The following is a 23441-nucleotide window of genomic DNA, read 5'->3' as shown; positions in this document are numbered from 1 at the left end:
GTGACAGACAGGCATGTGTGTTTGTGTTAAGGGACAGACAGACATGTGTGTTTGTGTTGTTGTGACAGAGGTGTGTATCTGTATTTGTGTAAAGTGACAGGTGTGTGTTTGTGTAATGTGACAGGTTTGTACTGTTTCTGTGTGTTTTTTAAATTAAGTATATTGGCCCAATGTACTGGCCTCTGAGTTCACTGGCTGTGTGGGGTGCTGGCTGAACTCAGAGGTTCTTTTAAAGAGGCAGACATTTACAAGGCAAAACCATGCATTTTAAATGATTGCCCTTTTAAAAAAAAACTCAGAGTTTGGCCGTCACCCCACACAGCCACTGAACTCAGAGGCCAGTAGATTGGGCCAATACTGTATACTTCATTTAAAAATATACTTATTTTACACAAACACACAGAAACCGTACACACCTCTGTCACTTTACACAAACACACACCTCTGTCACTTTACACAAATACACACCTCTGTCACAACACAAATACACAAGTCTGTCCCTAAGAGGCTAGTTAGTACATTTGGCTGCATGTGTTTTTTTTTTTTTTAAGTGAAGAGGTATATGGACAGACCCCATGGTGGCTTAGTGGAGCCAGCAACGATGGGTCTGTGGCAAGCGTGGGTCCAGGTTGCTTCTGCGCCGACAGGCAGAATCTGCTCTGGCAGGTCTCTGCTGCTTATGCAAGGGGCAGTTACCGCACCTGTCAGCGCAGAAACATCCCGAACCCAATGCTTCCCACAGAGCCTGGTGGCACTGGCTCCACCAAGCCGGTGCCTCACCAACCACAAACCTCACCGCACGTCACTGATCAGGCACAGGATCCTGGCTACTAGTTGGTTAAAATAGCAACCTGTGAGCTGTTCTGTTTATGGAAATGGAGAATGAGTAAGAGAACCAAGAAATGCACAAAATAATCTTATTACCAGGTTATAAACTGGACTCCTATCTTGGCTTACAAATATTGTATTATTTAACCAGCCTGATTGCTTTCCCAGAGGAATCTGAACATCCAGTGGAATGTTAATTAGATGTTTATACCACTATACTGCTGGGAGGTGATGTCCAGGGCAGGGTTTTTGGATGGAAACTTCACAAGCAAGAATGTGCTTATATTTTTCCAGGCATAAATATTGGAATAGTATTTGTCTTTTGGAAATTATTTCTGTACTAAGTTAGCAGGTAATTACAATAGAACAGAAAAACACTAGGTATGTTTAGTCATGTCTACAAAAAGGAAGATAGTAGCGCTAGACAATGTTAGATAAAAGTTCACAGGGTTTAATCCACACAAAATTAAAAAAGCTATGTGGTCATATACGGCCTACACACATGCCGATATTAAGGCATTTTCTAAGCGATTTTGCTTAGTTTTGCAAAGTCGCTTAGCAAATGCCCTCACATCGGTGTATGTGTGGGGGCTGTATCGGCATCCGTGCGCGTCCCTGCGCGTCTTTATCGGTGGCCGAGATTGATGGACAGTGTCCATCAATCTCGGCATCGGCAGTGTTCTCCCACCGGAGAACACTGGCGCTGTCTGCTCGCTTAGCACACAGAGCTGACAGCTCGCTCTGTGTGTGGGCTGTCAGCTCTGTGTGCTAGGCGATAGCTGCGCAGCACAGCCCGACCTAGCATAGCTAGGTAGCCCTGCACACATCGGCATGTGTGTAGGGCCCAATAGACATAGGCGGATCTAGAATTATGGTAATGGGTGGTCCCAGATCTAGACATAACAGTAGGGGGATCTTTATGTCTAGATGGGGCAAAAAGAGGGTGTGGCCCCATGGGAAGGAGGCGTGGCATCACAAAAAGGGGTGTGGTATTACACTTTAGACCATACAGAGTAATGCCCATTACACATTTTAGCAAACTCCGTAATACCCATTACACATAAAGCCACACACCGTAATGCCAATTACACATAAGGCCACACACCATAATGCCCATTACATATTGTGCCACATATCATGATGCCCATTACATACTATATAACAAACCGTAATGCCCATTACATATTTGCCACATAAGTGCTGCTTACCTACGTGCTCATTGCTAGGGGGTTCTTGCTTGATGGCACCATAGTACCCATTACACATGATGCCGCACACCATAGTACCCATTACACATGATGCCGCACACCATAGTACCCATTACACATGATGCCGCACACCAAAGTACCCATTACACATGATGCCGCGCACCATAGTACCTATTACACATGATGCTGCACACATAATGTCCCTTACACATGATGCTGCACACATAATGCCACTTACACATGATGCTGCACACCGTAATGCCCCTTACACATTAAGCGACACATTATGGGTAATGCCCCTACATACCGCCACTTATAGCGTCCCTTAAGCAATGCCCCCAAAAGTGCCACTTACTGTAAATTTTATATGAGCCTTCGCTGCTGCTGCAGGGAGAGATGGAGAGCGGTGCAGCTGCTTCTATGGGGAGAGGAGCAGAGTGCAGTGTAGAGCACGCACCCACTCCCCTCCTGGTGTCCCCTCTAGCCAAGTGGACATTTTAAATATTGTGCGCGCTGTTGTTGTGCGTGACATCAGGGGAGCACGCCGGGCGCCGGCACCACATGATTAGGGGGGGGCGGGCTGAGGTGAAAGCAGGGAGAAGAATTGGAGCGGAAGCTGCAGGGGTGACAGTCATTGACAGCTGGGCAAAGAGCAGGGGGCTGCCCGGCTGTATTCAGAGCACTGCAGGTCATGGCTGTTTAAAATAATACCCCTTTCACAACAGAAAATGCAGGGATTTACCCGGGAATATGGTCCCAGGATCATGCAGTGACATTCCCAGGCTGACCCCTTATACACCAGCCTAGTCCCTGCATTTTCTGGTGTGAGGGGGAGAGACAACCACTCCCCTCTCCCTACCCCCCTTTAACCAACCAGCTATATCTTCGGAACCAACTGACCCATTTACATGAGTAATATCATATTGAAGAACTTTTGAGTTGGCTTTGAATGATTTTGGTCCCGTGAAACTGGGCTGTTTGGTTCCAGAGAAATCTGCCCTCAAAGAACATAAACAGTCATGAAATTACATTTAAGAAATGGAAAAAAAAAAAAAAAACGGTTTAACCTCAATATCCCTGGAACCAATTAACCCATATGGATCCAGCCTGGTATCAGATTAAAGGCCCAGCGATTTGGCTTAGACTGAGATCAACCTCGAGCTTCAGTAATGCCGAAGGGGGAACTGGCAGCCGTTGAACTGGGTGGGGGTCGGAATTAGCAGGTCCCATGTTATCCTATAGGGAAAACGTTCCAGCTTTGCCTGTCCGTATCTTTGGTTTCCAGGGGGCTAGAGACACGGGGCTGGGCTCGTTGGAAAGCCCCATCCCTCAGCTACAAAATGGGCTAATGGGTGGTCCTGTGCACCCCAGGACCACCCCCTAGATTCGCCTATGGTCATAGACAGGCTTAGAAAGGAGAGAACCTAGATCAAAAAGCACTGTGATGGCACTTAGAAATATAAACACATAATATAAAGAAAAATCTCACCTTCTTATCTGCTACACAAATCAACATAAAAAATATATGAGGGGATGCGCCAAACGCCACCCCACGCCGCCGGCTACCGCATTCTTATACTGTATCTTATATAATTATTTATTTATTATGCATTAACAGTTATTTATATAGCGCACACATATTCCGCAGCGCTTTACAGAGAATAGTTGAGCATTCACATCAGTCCCTGCCCCAGTGGAGTTTACAATCTATATTCCCTAAAACACATACACACAGACACAGACATCGTGAAAAAAACCAAGTCGACCTTGCGACCTGTCGACGGAGAGTCATGTTGACTGTTTCGCCTGTACATTCTATATGTCTGTATTTTGACCCTGACGGGATTTTAAATGTCGGGATTTTGTCCTTCTCAGGGTTTTTAAATGTCAGGATTTTGTCCTTGTCGGAATTATGACCCATTCGGGATTTTGACCCTGTCAGGATTTTGACTGCATCCCGTCCCTGCATATTCTGGTGTGAAAGGGGTAATATTTCAAATAGCCGGGACCTGCAGTGCTCTGAATACAGCCAAGCAGTCCCCTGCCTGGCTGTAAATAGCTGTCACTTCTGCCCGACTGTGGCTGTCCGCCAGTTACCACGAGCATGTATTCCTCCTTGGCAATGAGCATGTAATCCCACATGGCAACAAGCATGGAACCCCTGGCAATGAGCATGTAGGTAAGCAGCACTTATGTAGCATAATTTTTAATAGGCATTGTGTGTGGCTTAACATGTAATGGGCATTATGGTGTAAATTTTGAATGTGCACCTTTGTCGTGCAATACCCCTGTTTATGAGGCTTATTGTGAATTTTTGCTCAATCAGTTTGGTATAGTGTATATTTTGTCTCAATCCTTGTGGCAAAATGTGAATTCTGCCTTAATCTGTGCGGCGTAACGTGAATTTTGACTCAATCCCTGTGCCATAGTGTGAATTTTGGCTCAGTCGGTGTGGCACAATGTGTAAGAGGCAAGTACAGTATAAGAGGGTTGCTTTTGTGTTGCATGATTTGTATAAGGGGTATATGGTGTGATAAACTTAGGTGACCACATAAAAGGTGCTGAAATGTTGTCTACCAAGTTTTGGCTTTCAGTATTTTTTTTATGACTGGAGTGTCGACTCACCCCTGCGGGTGCACCTTTGGAGGGCACCCAGCAATATATCTCCCTGCATTCAGAGTGTTGGAAATTGTTATCTATGTATATGCATTAAACTCCACCAGCACTTTTCTTAATAAGTTTGGAGCCTTATGTGTGCTGCCTACTTTCCTGTGACCATATAGAATGGACTCACCCCTAAAGAGGTAACCCAGATTTGGGACACCGGAGTGCCAGGGAAGATATTGTGTGTGCGTGTATGTATATATTTATGTATGTATATATAGGTGACTTGAAAACAGTTAATAAACTGAAACCTCGTCAGATGGAGTAGTCATCTTCTTTATTCGGCTTGTTTTGTTAGTCCGAGTGCATATATATGCCATTGCATTCTTTGGACGGAGTGTGCCTATATATTGTCCGATGCTCTCAGTGCTTGCGATACATGGTCAGCATTGCAGCACTAATATCTGCAGCCGCCCTGGAAGATAAGTACTGTATATCTGCAGCTTCTATTTTCCCTCTTTTCTGTGCCAGGCCTTTGCATATGCCAACCTCTTTTCCACCCTATACTAAACCCTTTGCATTTTTCGAATGCCAGCCCCCTGCCTTTTCCAGGCATTTATAATTAGTTGAAAGTATTGACACAAATAGAGACACACCCATGAGCAGACCACCCAATCAGAACACTGGCCACAACCCCTATTACTGTGCATAATAGGCCGTTGATCATTTTCAGCTCCATGCCCATTTAGACCTTAATCTGGGGCGGTGCCTTCTAGAGACTTCTGGAAGTTCGGGCAGTACGGATGGTGTAATGGTTAGCATTACTGCCTCACAGTGCTGAGGTCATGAGTTCAATACCCAGCAGGGCCCTAACTGTGGGGAGTTTGTATATTCTCCCCGTACTTGCATGGGTTTCCTCCGGGTAATCCGGTTTCCTCCCACAATCCAAAAATATACTGGTAGGTTATTTGGCTCCCATCAAAACTAACTTTTATCTTGCCTCCGGGCTGCATGGACTAACTTACGCCACTGGTGTAAGCTCCACTGGGGCAGGGACTGATGTGACTGTTCAACTATTCTCTGTAAAGCGCTGCGGAATATGTATGCGCTATATAAGAAACTGGTAATAAATAAATAATAAATAAGTTCCTTCAAATCAGACATTTCTTGCAAACAAGGTCCAGATTCCCATTAGCCTCCTGCAAACTAACTGCATTTGAGAGACTTTGTGTAGCCACTTGTGACCCTACCTATACAATCTCGATGTTATACAAACTTCTTCAAAACTCAAATAATGTCAAATCCTCAACATTCACCCGGACTTGGGAATGGGACCTAGGCTTAACTATTTCTGACAAAGAATGGGAATCTATTTTCCTAAAGGCCCACAACAGCTCTGTTTGCATTCAAACTAGGGAAACACAGTACAAAATAATAATGTGGTGGTACAGACACCCATCTATGGGCCTTATTCTGATCTGAGCTCAGTACAAATTTGTTCTTAAAATGGGCAAAACCATGTGCACTGCAGGTGGAGCAGATGTAACCTGTGCAAAGAGAATTACATTTGGGTGGGGTGTGCTGAAACTGAAATCTAAATTGCAGTGTAAAAATAATGCAGCCAGTATTTACCCTGCACAGAAACAAAATAACTCACACAAACCTAACTCTCTCTATACATGTTACATCTGCCCCACCTGTAGTGCACATGGTTTTGCCCATTTTAAGAACAAATTTGTACTGAGCTCAGATCAGAATAAGGCCCTATATTACACATCATGAACCCTAGCATCTCGGCAAATTGCTGGAGATGAAAGACAGCTACTGGAACTCTCCTACACATATGGTGGGACTGCCCACTAATCGCACCCTTCTGGACTGATTTTATTAAGATCTCACAAAACATACTCCATATTTCCCTTCCCACAACTCCAGCCTTCTGGTTGCTAAACATTTCCTCCACCCCACTCTCCTCCTACAAAACCTCACTGCTCAGACAACTACAGTAAGTAACGCTGCAAGAGCAATTGTACCAGTCCTGTGGAAATCCAACCCCCCCCCCACACACACGTAAATCCTGGTTTGTCAAAGTTATCCATTACATGCCCATGGAAGATGTTTTACTATCATCAGCCGACAAACACTCAGACTTTGCGGCTGTCTGGCTTCCTTGGCTAGAATATAAGACGTTGCAGGATTACAAAGATTTCATCTAGGTAGACCAGCCCATTACAGTTACAGCTCTAGATTATTTTAGCTTTAAATCGCTTTCATCACCCTAACCTTGGGAAGGGTCAGTTCCCCTCTCTCTTCTTCTTTTCTTTCCTTTTTCTTACTTTGTACTCTTATCTACACCCCAGTCTGATTGTACTATTGGGAATACCTACAACGCACCTTTTTCTTTTTCCTCATCTTATTATACTCAAACAGTTTTACAGTCTCAGGAGGAAGCTATTAACAGTGACTATATTGCTACTTATTGTTGATAGCTATTCATCTTGCTGCGTCAAGATAAGTTGGCTATTCGTATATTTCACTGAGTGAATTTTCTGTTACTTCTTTCAATATTCAATAAAAACACATTATACAAAAAAAAAAAAAAGAGACCTTAATCTGGCACTGCTCCTACCCCTCACTGTGCTTCCCTGTGACTGGGTCATCCGCCAATCAGAGCTTGCGGGCCGTCAGCCAATCAAGAGCCGGCCCGCGAGCTTTGATTGGCGGATGGCCCAGTCACAAGGAAGTGAGAGGAAGGAGAGACGGATGCTGTGCTGTGCTCTCCTCCCCTGAGAAGGGAAGCAGTGGCGGTGACAGGAGCACTGCAGGGGGACTCCAGGCTGTCCTCTCCCTGACAGCAGCAGCAACAATGGTGAGTGTGCTGCTGTTGGGAAACTGGCACTGGGGGGCATAACCGGCACTTTCTTGCACTGTGGGGCATACTTGTTTCTGGTACTGTGGGGGCATACCCGGCACTGTGGGGACTACCTGGTACTGTGGGGAAGTACCTGAAACTGTGGGGCATACTTGTTTCTGGCACTGTGGGGCATACCTGGCACTGTAGGGAAGTATCTGGCACTGTGGCATACCCAGCACTATGGGGGCATACCTGGCACTGTGGGGCATACCCAAAACTATGGGAGCATATCTGGCACCGTGGGAGCATATGTGTATCTGGCACTATTGGGGGCATATGTGTATCACACCCCCATTTTCATTGGCTGGCACCCCATGTGGCATGTGGGCATTGTTTATCTGGCAGTGCTGGGGGGCATTGTGTTTCGCAGGAGTGCCACGAAAGTAGGTCATGCCCCTTAGTTTCGGCAGCATGCCTTCGGCACGCACAGATGTCCCTTCTTCTCTGCCTCCAATGTTGGGCAGTATGTATGCAGCATATTTGACATTGCAGTGTGTGGCATATTGTGTCAGGGGCATTACAGTGTGTGGCATAGGGCCTTATTCTAGTTTACTCTTTCTGACAAAATCCTTCTTAGATGGACAAAACCATGTGCACTGCAGGTGGGGCAGATGTAAAATGTGCAGAGAGAATTAGATTTGGGTGAGTTATTTTGTTTCTGTGCAGGGTAAATACTGGCTGCTTTATTTCTACACTGCAATATAGATCTCACTTTGAAGTAAAACCCCACCCAAATCTAATTCTCTCTGCACAAGTAACATCTGCCCTCCCTGCAGTGCACATGGTTTTGTCCATCTAAGAAGGATTTTGTCAGAAAGAGTGAACTAGAATAAGGCCCATAATGTGTAAAGGGCATTTTCCGATTATTATGCAGATTATTATTATTTTTTTTAGTGGCTCTTCAGGCTTTTTATTTTGTCTCAAGTAGCTCACGCCCCAAAAAAGGTTGGAGACCACTGCTCTAGGACTATCCAGAAAAGTAGGCAAGTATGATATGCTGTTGTGTTTTGTATGTCTTTAAAATAATTTTTCTTTAATAACCATTTGGAGGAAAAGCTCTATATTTAGGGCTTTGGCCAGAGCCGGTGCTAGGGTGTCCGGCGCCCTCCTGCAAACCATAAATTTTGCGCCCTTTCACATTGCCATTGCAACAAGCTGCACCCCAATTGTGGGAGCATATGCAACATGCGATCCTATGGAGGATCTCGGGTGCATGTACATTTATGCATACACCATCTCAGTGCTGTGTCCGAAAAATGTTGCAGGCACTAAAGGTGCCCATACACGCTGCGAGAATCGCATACGTTATGTGCTAGATCGCATCGCACGGCATGCATGCAATGTGTGTGCGATGCGATCCGAAAGCAGTACAAAAAGTATGTGCAGCACATACTTTTTGTACTGTGCGATGCGAAGCCCGCGGGAGCGCAAATCGCATTGCACGCTGCTATTGCAGCATATATGGCCACCTTTAGGCACATAACCCAGCCCATTATTAAAAAATGTGTCTAAATTAATATTAAAAAAATCTGCAATTACTAAAAATTTTTGTTATAAACATGTATAATAAAAGACTCACTGTTCTTTTGCTGTTTAACTCTTGTACAGTCCCACCTCTTCTATCTGCGTAGGCAGGACGCTGAGGACGCCATTACACCCCTCTCGTGACTGAGGGGGAAAGGAGGGGAGAGAAGGAGCAGATGGAAGAAGAGGGGAGGAGATAGAGGGGCCGGAGTGTTGAGGACTGGCAGTGGCACTGGCACATCACACGGAGCTTCTCCATACTGCCCCCGGTTGTCAGATAGGCACTGTGGGCGGCATGCAGGCTGTGTGCACTCGCGGTGCAGGGAGCTAATCTTTATACTGCCGCCCGCCCGCGGGTGGCGTGTAGGCAGCAGTGACAGTGAGGACTGAAGCAGCTTTAGCAGAGCAGGGAGGGAGACAGCGCCTTTTCATCATGGCGCCTACTTGCTTTGCAGGAGCTGCTGATTGGGTAGCGCCGCCCCTGGCTTTGGCTGACTGCAAAAATGTCTACAAAGAGGAAAGAGGGTGGAGAAATGTCAGATAATGTTCAAACTACAGTATATGACTGTACAGAACTGCAACTACTTATTTATTAAGTGGGATAGTTGGGGAGATGAGGAACGGAAAGGATTACAACTACATAAAGAGGGATCTAAGTAGCAGCACTGTGCCAGACAGCAGCTACAAAAACGAATAAAATCCTAGCATAAAAAAAGGATAGATGCGCAAGAACATTTTAGACAATTGTATACAGTAAAGTCACTGGTTAGGCTTCTACTTCTGCTAAGGTAAGTAGAAGCCGGGTTGGCTCCTTTCACACCAGCCAGTAACCTAGGCTGATTGCGGGAGCAACCCTGCTAGCTAGCTGAAATCCCTTCAAATTTACCCGAGAATTTGGCCCTGGACCCTTTCACACTAGCGCTAGTCACAGGTTGTTCCTGGGCCCAACCCGGGAATTTAGGCTGGTGTGAAAAGGGTATTATTGGCATGATACAGTAATTTGGGAGCAGGGAAGGGGTGATAGTGGTCACCCTATTTTCTGGGCTCAATGTATCCGCATCTAGTGTTCATTCTAGCACCCGCTATCTTTGAAAATCCATGTAGTTCCTCTTCCCTGCCTGGGGTGTCGCTGTCTGCTGTGGTGTTTCTAGCACAGGTCTGGTTTGCATATCAGTGCTGATATACAGACCACACTGTGCTAGAAGCACTACAGGCAGGGAAGAGGAATTACATGGATTTTCAAAGATAGCGGGTGCTAGAATGAACACTACGCATCCTTGAATGTGCCTTCAATGGCCCAAGCAATGTGAAAATACCAGCTCATAGCTCATAGCTCAACCTGAGGGTTTTTCGGATGTACAATGTTCACACACATGATTTGATGCATATCTTTGGATCAGAGCAAATCAATTATGTCAGTGGTTCCTTAGCACAGTTTTTATTACATGTAGATACTTTTGTTGTCTGTTTTACATTGGGCAGTTGTGTATGTCTAGAACTATGCTTCTTTGAAACTATAAGTGCAAAATAAAAGTACATGACAAGACACACTCTTTCCCACTCAAATTTCAAGTTCAAAATCAAGTTCTTTTCCAAAGCAGAAATGGCTGACTCTCAGCACAAGACGCCCACCAGAAAATGTTTGCTTACCGCCATCCAGTTCATTTGATTAATCTCCTTGTTCAAATCAAAATCTAATTGTTGCACTACTCAGCAGTATCCTGTGGTTAGTCAAGCAAGTAGTCAACAAGTTGCATCTTTAGATTTTTTTTGCTAAGTATTATATATATATATATATATATATATATATATGCTTAACAACTACCAGCCCTCTGACCAAGCCTGTTACGAAAAGCAAATTGTGGCTTGGTGATGCACTGATTCTGCTCCAGGTCTCCCTGTGGAGATGGTTTTCTGGAGTGCAGCAAATTATGTGTTGGTCAGCAGCACGATGTATGGTCCCGGCCAGGGGTGGATTTTGGGATGACGGCGCCCCTAGGCACAACAATAATGCCACCCCCCACCCCCTGTTTATTATTTCTATTGATTACTTATAAGCCCTCATTTGATAATAGCCAATATAATGGATTTATACAAAAAAGCCACTAACTGTGTCATGTTCTTTTATTATGAATACATATTTACTAAGTAGGACAATTTACAGGGGCAGTATCTGCATGTCCTATCCATTTACACTCTATTTAAGATGGAATATAGTACAGTACAGTGGATATTTTGCAGTTATAGGTACATTTTGGGCTGACAGTACTATCACAGGCATCCAAGTGCCGCCCCCAAACATGTGCCACCCCTAGGCACGTGTCTCACGTGCCTAATGGGAAATTCGGCTCTGGTCCCGGCAACGGTGGTATTTTATTATGCATACCTCCCAACTTCTGTCTGTATGAAATAGGGACACTCGCGCAGCGCCCGAAAAGGGGGCGGGGCGTATGCAAATGAGGGCGCGGCTTATGCTAATTAGCCGCGACCTCATTTTCATACGAGAATAGACGCTGTGCGCATGCACACAGCGTCTATTCTACTAGATTGGGGGTCTCCCAACTGCCACCCCCCCGCAGCGGGACAATGCCTGCCGCGGATGGGACAGCGGGACAGGACCCGAAAAATCGGGACTGTCCCTCTAAAATCGTGACAGTTGGGAGGTATGTATTATGTTTGCCATGTGGTACTTACGCCACCGTTTTTTTAGACTGGGTGCGACTCGAGCAAGAACATGACGGGGGCAGCAGCGGCAAAACAGGAGCGTGGCCTTGCGCGAGTGACACGATTTGAAGGTCACGTCCCTCGCCACACCCATGAAAACTGCGGGCACGCGCAACGGTCTTGCTGGACCACCAATGATGGTATGCATTCCAGCATGCCTTGCCATAGTTTTAGCATTCCTTCATAGCAAAACTGTCGCAAGGCATGATGGGACATGTAGTTGCACAACAGCTGAAGGGCCACAATTTGGACATTCCTGGCTTTTGTTTACTGTGTAAGGGGGAAATGTTACCATGGCCAGGAGCAGAGTTTTCCTTTTCTACAAGTTACAAAAGCACAGACAAGTTTTCATGTACGTATATTAAGTGAAAATTTATAAAAGGAATTTTGACCTGGAAATCTGGAAGCTGAAATGTGGAAACATTAAATATTTAGAAAAAGAGCAAACCACTCCTCCACGTCTTCAGGTAAACTCCCGGGGAGTAACAATATGGCGACTGACAGACTTCAACAGATGGAGCAAGTGCGCCTGCGCATTAGTGGAGCACCGATCGAAGGCGAGCAGAGCAGGAAGCAGAGCAGAGCACCGAGGATGTGTCGGTAGCAGATGATTCGCCATGTTAAGTGGTTATCCGATACAATAGGCTTCTTACACGGGGACAAGGGACCGTAAACCGGAGGGACAACGCTAGATCGGTAAATGTTTTTCATACAATAATAGCGCCCCCCCCGGCTGCTCATAGTGTAATGTTCGCCGGCTGTATGTATCATACTGCTGCGTATGTGTCCTGTTCCACCCCATCGCCTGCGGAAGGAATTATTACTGCTAACAACAGACAATGGGGGAATTTTATTAAGATGGGAGTTCTATTTCACATGCGATGTTGCTATGGGCAACCAATCAGAATATACTTATTTATTTAGCCCCTTCTAGAAGATAATAGATAGTATCTGATTGGTTGCCCGTAGCAACATCCCATGTACTTACAATTCCCATCTTCGTAAATTTCATCCAATGGCCCTCTCCTCCGTTTACCCGCCCCATCCTCACAGCTGCTGCGTACACAGATGTCTGTCATTACAGGTGGCAGGTGGTACAGTACAGCACTGTGTATATGTGCAGCAGCCTCCTCAGTGCTGTGTGTACTGATATGCTGTGTGTGTTTTGCCCATTACATGTACATGCTGTCATTTCATACATGTGTTTGTGTGTGATGGTGATATAACTGGGTCCGTGTGTTATTATGGTAAAGGTACTGTATGACACCAGGTCCTAATATGTGCTGGTGTGATAGCTGCCAGCAGTCAGGACAAAGCTTTGGGGGATGTGGCTGGACATGATGACCTGCTTTTACATCTATATAATCTGTTCTGTGCTGGATCTGTCCCATAGGATATTTCAGCAGCTATGAGCTTTCACCCCTCTGGCATTATTCAGATTTTATTTCCTGTGGTCATTGAGTCAGAATGGATTTCTTTGGAAGATGTGTAACCACTGATCAAATACCATGCCAAATAATACAAAAAAATACATTAGAATACTAGATGGTGCCCAACTTAGCAGTTCAAGTGTGGCCTCATTCAGTGCGCAGTGCCGCCGCCGCAGAATTGACTCTAATGTTGATTCATAATTTTTATAGGCTGTAAACTAGTTTATACAAAAAGAATAGATTATAAATGTTCAGTTGCGCATATGTCTGCAGACTTGCCATATTTCTTTAGTCACGCGATTTTCACAGGTTCTGGGCTGGCTGACTTAAAGCCTGCATTTCACCCACATAAACTTTTTCAATAATAGATGTCCTAAATTAAATGTCTATTATGGAAAACCTACTACACCATACACTCAACCGTCTCCCTGTTTGTGCACACCTATATTGGGCATGTTCGCTTAGCTGCTGGGCTTACCACAGGAGGATTGCCTCGAGCTTTAATGTCTGAAGCTATTCAGTTAAAGCCCATTTCCTCCCATGGTAAACCCATGGCTAATGTGTGTTAACCATTAGGTTCCTTTCCTGGAGCTGTGATTTAATGTGTTTGCAGTGGCTAAGTGACCTCTTAGAGCAGGCATCGGGAACCTTGGGCCCAGCTGCTGTTACATTACACATCCCAGTATTCCCTGTTACAGTTTTGCTATTTGGCCGGGTGTGGTATAGGGGTCCGACAGTCATTATCCCGACTGGCCGGACCCAGACAGCATGGTGAGTGCAACTAAGCCACTTGCTACGCAAGCCACCTATTCTATTCTCCCTCTATGGGGGTCGTCGACCCCCACGAGGGAAAATAGCTGACGGCCTTCGGGAACCCGACTCTCTGTGTTTCGACAGTCGGGATGATGCCTGTCGGGATCCCGTCCGTCACCCATTTGGCCATGCTTAAACTGTTGCTGGGATGCATAGTTCAACAACAGCTGGATGGTCAAAGGCTCCTCATCCCTGTCTTATACCCCTTTCACATCGCAAAAATAACCTGGATCACTGTGCGGTGTGAAAGGGTTAATGGAATGTGCCTCTATGGCTAGCCAAAATAAGCACCAGTTTCACACAGACTTCACGTGAGTCTTGACAATTTTTTTTTGGGGGGGGGGGGGGGGGGGAAAGGTAGCAGAAACTGAGCATTTTGAAGTAAATTTACTGTGGTGGGAGTTCTATTGAGGATGGGATGTTGCTATGGGCAACCAATCAGATTCTATCTATTATCTTCTAGAATGTGCTCTAAAAAATATGTAGATTCTGATTTGTTGCTATGGCCAACATCCCATCTTCAATAGAACTCCCATCTTAGTAAATAAACCCCTTAGAGAGAAGCATCACTCACCTCCTCAGACAATGACTGTAATGCATAGCATGAGGATGTCTATCAGGCCATATGTTGTAATATCTAAGTATAGAATTTCTACTTCTATGGATAGGACCAACCTTTGTCATTCAGTGCTAGCCATTCATGAAAATTTTTATTTTTGTTGGCCATCAAGAATGAACAGATTACCTACATATTAAGGTATATGTCATTTGTAATCAGTTACAGCTAATTATTTGTACACAAGGGACTTCACATTTAATGATTTTACCTCTGGGGAAAAAATGATTATGCAAGCTTGATGAATAATTATGTAATCAGTTATTGCCTGCCTTGTTGGTAATTAAAGCCCCATACACACTGGGTGAAGGGGGAACCAGTGCTGAGCGATGTGCTTAAGCACGAATCGCTCAGCATACTGCACACCCGCAATGCACCTGCAATGTGTGCTGACTGATCCGTGCAGAACAGCGTTTTGCTTACGCTAACAGGCCAGATGCTTCTTAGCAGGAAAGACCGTGCATGCCCTGTCTATCTCTGTGGGTGATGGTGATGCGTGGGACTGTGCATCGCCATTACTGCAAGGTATACGCACTGAGCGATCCGTGCTTCATTTCTAAGCAATCTAGTCAGATCGCTTAGAAATGGGGCTTAAATCGTCATGTGTGTATACCCCTTAAGGATAAGTTGCATGATTGTTTGATTAGAAATGTCATACTGTATTATTTTACATTTATTAGTGTTAAAACGACAAAATATGTTCAATTCTATTTTGTGATGAGAGATTGGAATGTTTGAAAAGGCCAAAGGAGGTGACAGATATTTCACCATACCTATAAACTGCAACTTGTCTCCAATAATATTCTGTAATAAAATAGTGTCCTGCGGCACTGTGTCAGAAGCATGGTAGCCATGTGAGGGGATGCAGTACACTTATATGGTGTCTGTCGCATTTTATTTGTAAAAAGCAGATACTTTTTTTTTTTTTTGGGAAAGGCAAGTGCTCAAAACTGGGGGAAAACTGAAGGTGCCCATAGACGGTCAGTTCCTGGACCGTCCGTTCTGTACGGTACAAAAAGTATGTGCTGCACATACTTTTTGTACTAGCTGTTCATCGCATGCACAAGGCATGCAAGGCGATGCGATGTGTACTATTTAAGTCCCTAACGGATCCGTTAAACGGACCGTGTATGGGCACCTTAATCCAATTGCGGGTGAATTAGTGCACTCCTTTTGTCCACTGCAGATTTTTATTCCTTTGTAAACTCCCTTTCAAGGTGGTATCCAAAAATTGGAAAACTCCATTTAAAAAGTACTGTTAAAAATAAGGGGGTTATTCAGACCTGAATGCTGTTGTGCTAATTTACAAGGCGATTGATTATCGAACGACTGGCGGATCGTTGGGCACATGCACAAGGCTAAACAGCGGGGAAAAAAAATAAGCGATTACTCTATTTGAAATCCTCTTGCAGCTTGACTGACCGTGTCAAGGAAGTCAGTGTTTGTGGGTGGGTACTGCCCGTTTTCTCGAAATTCCTAGGAAAACGTAAGCGTGCACAGGCATTTTCAGTGAGGGGCTGTAACATCACTGCTAGCCTTGATCAGCCTGATTCTCGCAGAGATGAGGAACAGACTGGGAAAATCTGGTTTGTGAGTGAGTTGCGTATGATTTGCTGCTGATCTGCGGAATTTTCGCAAGTCATTCGCAGACTTCCACAGGGCTTTTCAGGTTATTTTGCACATGCACATTATCAAATAATTTCTCAACTACGTGACTATTGGTATTGTGTGTGGTTTACCTCAGTATCAGAGTGTTGAGTATCATAATTTTTTCATGGCACCCCCTAGGGCAGGCATGTCCAAACTGTGGCCCTCAAGCTGTTTTGAAACTACACATCCCAGCATGCCTTGCCATAGTTTTAGCATTTCCTAATAGCAAAACTGTGGCAAGGCATGATGGGACTTATATTTTCACAACAGCTGGAGGGACATAGTTTGGACATGCCTGCCCTAGGCCAAAAGTTTCTTATTTAATACTTGTGAAAGACCTCATGTCGACCTTTTGACTGTCGACCTAAAGCTTGTGTTGACCTAGACCCATGTTGACCTTGCTGCATGTCGACCTAGTGGTGTCGACCCAATGCTTGTCAACCTAGTTGTTGTAGACCAAACGATCCACATTTCGTTGTACCTCAAAATCAGACACACAGGTTTCCTAAGCCTTTTTTACACTAACACAGTAGACTTGTCATATTCAACATCCATATCGCTTATGTTTCATTTCTGTTTTGCAGCGCCTGGGGGCTGAATAATAAAGTGCACATCTGTTTCCTTGACAACGCTATATACGTATAATCCGACGCCATGCCTCCGAAGTTTAAGCGGCACCTTAATGATGAGGAGGTTACCGGTTCAGTAAAGAGTGAGAGAGTAAGTTTCTAATGGCTTAATGACTTTTTATCCCTACTGTTTATATATTTTACACCTTCGGTAGATATGTTTATGTGAACAGGATTTAGGAGCAGCTATTTGGCTGCAGTCTCTCCCTTTCTTGTGTGGTTTCACAGAATCTGGTGCTGCAACAGGGGAGTCTTGCTAACATTTCAAACATTTTATAATGTTGCATAATCAATTTGTAAGTAATAAGCTCAGACAAAATTACTGTAACAGTTCTATTTATACTACACATTGCCAGCAGCTACTGTATGAATTTGCCACATGCTAATGATTAGCTGACCGAGTAGTGAGGATCAGTACTTTAGCAGTAACTGTCATTGCCAAATTTGGTTTAGTAAAGGCTCATACAGGGAGTGTTGTGTATGAGCCTGGTGTGCTGAGTAATCTAGCCTAGTCAGAGTGCTCAGCACACAGGGCTTGCTGGATCACCCATACACACATGCCCTTATTCAGATCTGATCGCAGTACAAATTTGTTCACAAAATGGGAAAAACTATGTGCACTGCAGCTGGGGCAGATGTAAAATGTGCAGAGAGAGATACATTTGGGTATTTACCCTGCACAGAAAGAAAATAACTCAGGGTTGCCGACTTTTTTTCTGTCTCCTCTCCGGGAGAAGCCCATAGAGGAGACTTTCAGCTGCAGTTCGGGGGGCGGAGCTTGAGCGTTACATCATTAAGCCCCGCCCCAGTATATAAAACACCCCAATTCACGGATCTCCGTGGAGGGGGCGGGGCTAAAATGACACGATTTTGGATATTTTAGCTCCGCACCCTCCTCTGAGACCTGCGGATTGCCGCATTTAAACCCAGAGGTATGGGGGAACACACTGCAATCGGGGGTGGTGTGGGGGTCCCCCAGAATCCGGAAGGGTTGCCCACTTTTCCGGGGGCCAGGAGGAGGACCCGATTTTCGGGATCCTCCCGGCCATTCTGCGAGGGTAGGCAACCCTGTAATAACTCACACATATCTAACTCTCTATGCATGTTACATCTGCCCCACCTGCAGTGCACATGGTTTTGCCCATTTTGAGAACAAATTTGAATCTGAATAAGGGCCACGATGCAATGTTTTATGGGCAGTCTGTGCTAACCAGTGTTCTCTGATTAGAACTGTGGCGATTTGACTAGATCTTGAATACATGTAGTCGAGATCTAGTCAGGCAATGGTGACACACAGGACTGCTCATTGCTGTCGCTTGGGGGCATACACACAAAGCGATCCGTGCCTAATCTCTAAGCAATCTAGTGAGTTTGCTTCGAAAATGGGCTCAAATCATATTGTGTGTATGCCCCATTATTCCATCAAACACTAAAAATTGTCTTGCCCAGTTCCTTCATGCATGTGAAGAACCAGTGCAAGACTTGTACTTCATTTTTTGGTGTAGTCAGTTTATTGTATTAGGTTTTTTACTGTGAGGCTATGTGGAGCAGAAAATTCCCAAGTAAAGTCTATGGGGGAGGGGGTATTCGTTTTATTGATGGATTTTGACAAATTTTTGGATGTTTTTAGGGTGCATTGGATTCGCCTTATACAGTGCCTGTGCGAATTTCTGGACTGGTCGAAAACCAAGTTGCTTTGCCAATCCACTTATTTTCTACCACATTTGGTCGAATTTGTGGCTGTTTTTGCTCATGCTTATGGGTTTGTTTTCGCCCATGCTGATTCGCACCAAAAAAAAAAAAAGTGAAAAGTCATGGGCAAAAAAATAAAAGTGGACGAAAACACCTTCAATTGAATTCTGAGGCACCTTTTTTAGGCTTTGGTTTTTAGGGATAGGGTATTGAGGTTTGTTTATCAATTTGGGGTAGGACAGGTTTGGAGAGATTTAAGATTGAGAGAGATAGATAATACATTCATTTTGACCCAGCTGCAAGCGGAGACGAGTCAACCTGTGGTTGAACAGCTCTTGCCACTATTCTCACTGCCCCGAATGAAGGTGCCATCCCTGGCGATAACTCTAGCAGCTCCTTGCTTGTTTGTTTATGGTGGAAGGATCTTCTCACGGTACAGGCTGGTAGGATGGGGGGAGCTAGTGATACAGGAGGGACAGGCCCCGACATGTAACTCCAGTTTAGCAGATCCGCAGCAGGAAGCGACATCTCACATGCTGCCTGTGCTCTGTGCTCACCACAAGGAACCTGGGATTGTAATCCCTAATATCTGGATTCAAATGCCGGCATTTTTAGTACTAAATCCCGCTAATCCTGATCCCAGGATTGGCTTCCCTATACATGTCTACCTGATTGTGTATACAGCATTTTGTTGCTCCTTGATCTTTTGCTGAAATGCCTTGATGAAAAAGGCTATTTAAGTGTATATTTTACAGTGTATCTTATATACTTCTCTGCAAAGTAACACACACTGCCGCTTTCATACTCAGATTTCCATGGTGTCTTATTTGGATATACGATTGTGGATCAATAAGTACCTGTGTTTGAAGACAGGTTGCGTTGCTGAGGAAAGTTGCTTAGATTGCGCTATGAATTGTTTTTTTTCCCCGCGAGCCACATTTGCAGGTTAGGGAACAGAAAGTAGTCGCAGGGAGCCAAGTTGGGCGAGTACGCAATTCAATTACGCAATTCATGCAAGTTGGCCGCTACAATTCCGGGTGAGGGAGCTGATGCATTGTCGTGGTGGAAAAAAATAAAATTTGGTATGGCTTGTTTGAAAGATGATAGTACAGTACACGATGGTAATACCAACTTTCCTTAGCGACGCCACCTGTCTTCAAACACAGGTATTTATTGATCCACCCTCGTATATATGCTAGTTTATTAGAGCCCTATGTAAGGCAAATCACACACACACACATTTGTCCATAGATTTTCCTACATATTCAAGATCCAATTGATAGGTTCTTACATAACCCAAGCTGGTAATTGCAATGGCTTATTTATTGTGTCATCCGCCAACAGGAAACAGAGGGCAATTGTCAATCATTGCTTCTAGTAAAACAGTTATGTTAGGTACATGGTGTATTTGTTATTACAGGAAAATTAACGTTTTAAGGTGCCCATACACTATGCATACAATCACCTCCAGCCACCAGGGACACTCCTGTTTGAGAGTAGGAAAGTAAGGGGCTGATTCAGGATCGCTCGTAGTGATGGGGCCCTTCTGCATGCTATCCCCGCTCCCTGCCGCCAGGAGGGGGTCCAACACGGAGATCATATGAGGCATACACATGGGGCGATTTAAGCCCCTTTTCTAAGCGATCTGACTAGATCGATTTAGAAATGAAGCACAAATCGCTGTGTGTGTATGCCCCATTGCTTGACTAGATATTTCAAGCATGCTTGAAGTATCCAGTCATTGCCCGTGTTCTCTCTGTATGTGTTTTTTGTTTCTATTATGCTTGATGATGTTTATTTTGTACTGTGAGAGCCAAATCCCCCCCCCCCCCCCCCCCCATTGGGGTACTTATAGCAATTTTTAAATATTTTTCAGTCTGCCACAAGTTAGAAATGTCTGAAAATTGTTTTTTTGATAAGTTGTCACAAAACAACATTTAGTCCTTTATAGATTTAAATAATCATTAACGTAAGTCTAATAATCGAGGTGAAGTGAAAAGATTATATATATCATATATGTCTATTGTCCGTGTTTAACCTAAACACTGCCATCTGCTGGCAGCTTGTGAAACTACAGCTTTCACACATACAGAAACATAGAGGCAATCACAAAGTAGCAGACTAGCTTTAGAAGCTTTTGCTTGGAGCGGGCTTAGCTAGTAATTTTAATAAATAGCTGTAACTGGGCAACATGGAGATCTGTAGGGATTACCATAGCTAACTATGTGCATTATTTATTTAATTATTTATTTTCTTTCTTTGTACAGCGAAATTTGTTGGAAGATGACTCTGATGAGGAGGAAGATTTCTTCTTGTAAGTCCTTGGAAAAGTAATATCTAATTCTATACTTCATATGAAAGATGTAGGAACATGCACATGGCTGAACGCTAAACACCATAGATTATATATGCATAGAAGGTGTGATCTATAATAGGATCACCTTATATGGCATAGAAAGTGATCCCGTTATATCATACCTATGCAAAGACTCAATCATATATCATTTATCCTGCCAAGCAACCTCACAACATATTAAGTCTTTAAATGATCTGACCTCTAGCATTTCCTTTGATTAATTATTCCTGATACTGGAGAAGTATGATGTGCATGCCTGTTTTCTTATATTTTCCTAACATTCAACCGTATCCATAGAAACATAGAATTTGACGGCAGATAAGAACCACTTGGCCCATCTAGTCTGCCCCTTTTTTAAACATGTTACCTCAAACCATAGTTGATCCTTATTTTTTGGAAGGATATCAATATGCCTATCCCAAGCATGTTTAAATTGTTCTACTGTATTTGCCTCTACAACCTCTGATGGGAGGCTATTCCACTTATCTACTACTCTTTCTGTGAAGTAATTCTTCCTCACATTTCCCCTGAATCTTCCTCCCTCTAGTTTCAGTGCATGTCCTCGTGTTCTGTTGCTCCTCTTCCTGTAAATAATGCCTCCACCCTGTACCTTGTTAAAACCCTTGATATATTTCTATTAGGTCCCCCCTTTCCCTTCTCTGCTCCAAAGTATAAATATTAAGATATTTTAGTCTTTCCTGGTACGTTTTGTGATGTAGGCAATACACCATTTTAGTTGCTCTTCTTTGTACTGTCTCTAATGTATTTATATCCTTCTGGAGATATGGCCTCCAGAACTGAAAACAGTACTCTAGGGCCCTTATTCTGATCGGTGCGGCCGGAGCCGATTATGCGGCCAGGACCGTGCGTGCGAAACCCCGCCTTCCATACGGATCGCCAACTCCGTCCGTATGCGGTAAGAAGCTGTCCGAACGGACCGCACGTGTATTTTTCACGGAATACGCCTCCTCCATCTAAGGGAACCTCCCCCATCATTCGATGGTCGCAGACCATCGAATGCAGGACCGTGTGCTCCACCAGCATCCGCAACCTCAGACCACACGGACATTTTTCCGTGCAAAAGCAGGGATCTGGGCGGGCAGCTGACATCCGGCGATGTCATATATCCGCCCCCTACACGTGCGTCACGGCCGCATTACCATACGTACGCCCAGCGTTTTCATGGGAACTCCCATGAAACGCGGGGCGTATGCATATGGTAATGAGCCCAAATAGCCCTTCACGCCCCTCTCCACCCCCTGTTCGGAGTGTTCACATATCATGCGGGATTTGGCCGTACGCCCCGCTCGCACATGCGCAGAGACGCCTCTGCACATGCGCAGACACAAAACATCGGCGGGCCGAACGCACGCGGATACATCCGCACCGATCAGAATAAGGGCCTAGATGAGGTTGTACTAATGACCTACACAGTGGCATTATTACTTCATTCTTACTACTGCTGATACCTCTCCCTATGCAATCAAGCATCTGACTTGCCTTCTTCATTGCTTTGTTACATTGCCTACCTGCCTATATTTAGTCTGGATTTTTGAGACCCAAGTGCATGATTTTGCATTGTTTGGCATTAAACTGTAGTTGCCATGCTCTTGACCATTCCTCCAATCTACCTAGATCGTCAATCATTAAAACACCCTCCTGGTGGGTCTACCCTGTTGCATACCTTTTTGTGTCATCTGCAAAAAGGCACATTTTACCCTCAATTCCACTTGCACTGTCACCAATAAAGATATTAAAAAGCACTAGTCCAAGTACAGATCCCTGGGGTACTCGACTTGTAACCTTTCCCTCCTTTGACTATACTCCGTTTACTACAACTCTCTGTTTTCTGTTCTGCAACCACGCTCTTATCCATTCAACTATCTTAGAATCCAATCCCAAGCTTTCAAGTTTATTTAACAGTCTGCAATGTGGGACAGTGTCAAAAGTCTAGATAAGCTACATCTACAGCCCCACCTTAAATTATTACTTTAGTCACCCCGTCAAAAAAGTCAATAACATTTGTTTGACAAAAGTCAATAACATTTGTCTTTCCCAGTAAACCCATGCTGTTTTGGATCCTGTAAATTGCTGGTTTTGGGATATTCTACAACTCTTTGTTTTAAGAGTGTTTCCATCAATTTCCCTTACTCCAGTAGCTAGTGACTGGTTTAATAATTTTTTTTATGGTTTTACCAGCTCCCCTTTAAGCTCTTTTAGTATCATTGGATATACTGTATCCCATCTGACCCCATTGATTTATCCACTTTCAGTTTTGAGAGTTCTGTTAGGACTTTCTTCTCTGTAAATGTACTTGTTTCTCCCTTATTTTTCTGACTATACTTGCAACTTAACGGTGGCCCCTTCCCCTCTCTTTAAGCTGTGAATACTGAGCCGAAATAATTATTAATATGATCTGCTATTACATTGTCCCCCTCAAGAAAACTTCCACT

At 44.3% G+C, this 23441-nt stretch overlaps 1 protein-coding gene and 1 long non-coding RNA gene across 2 annotated transcripts in view; one reads left to right on the top strand and one right to left on the bottom strand.

Annotated features, from left to right (window-relative positions):
* Positions 1-12314, bottom strand: part of LOC146026386 (uncharacterized) — a 60978-nt gene extending 48664 nt beyond the window's left edge. The window contains exons 1-2 of the long non-coding RNA XR_014454439.1: positions 12195-12314; positions 9134-9585 (exon numbers count right to left, since the gene is read on the bottom strand). This is a non-coding gene — a long non-coding RNA (uncharacterized LOC146026386). The remainder of the gene's footprint in view (positions 1-9133; positions 9586-12194) is intronic.
* A 23-nt stretch (positions 12315-12337) lies between these two features.
* The window catches only part of VAMP4 (vesicle associated membrane protein 4), a 37353-nt gene continuing 26249 nt past the window's right edge, over positions 12338-23441 (top strand). The window contains exons 1-3 of the mRNA XM_083157018.1: positions 12338-12498; positions 16896-17031; positions 20900-20946. Coding sequence (XP_083013144.1) covers positions 16966-17031; positions 20900-20946 — 113 coding nt within the window. The 5' untranslated portion in view covers positions 12338-12498; positions 16896-16965. The remainder of the gene's footprint in view (positions 12499-16895; positions 17032-20899; positions 20947-23441) is intronic.

The sequence above is a fragment of the Crinia signifera genome, chromosome 8 (assembly GCF_055691185.1).
Source record: "Crinia signifera chromosome 8, ASM5569118v1, whole genome shotgun sequence".
Taxonomy (NCBI): domain Eukaryota; kingdom Metazoa; phylum Chordata; class Amphibia; order Anura; family Myobatrachidae; genus Crinia; species Crinia signifera.
This window is presented reverse-complemented; position numbering and strand designations above follow the sequence as displayed.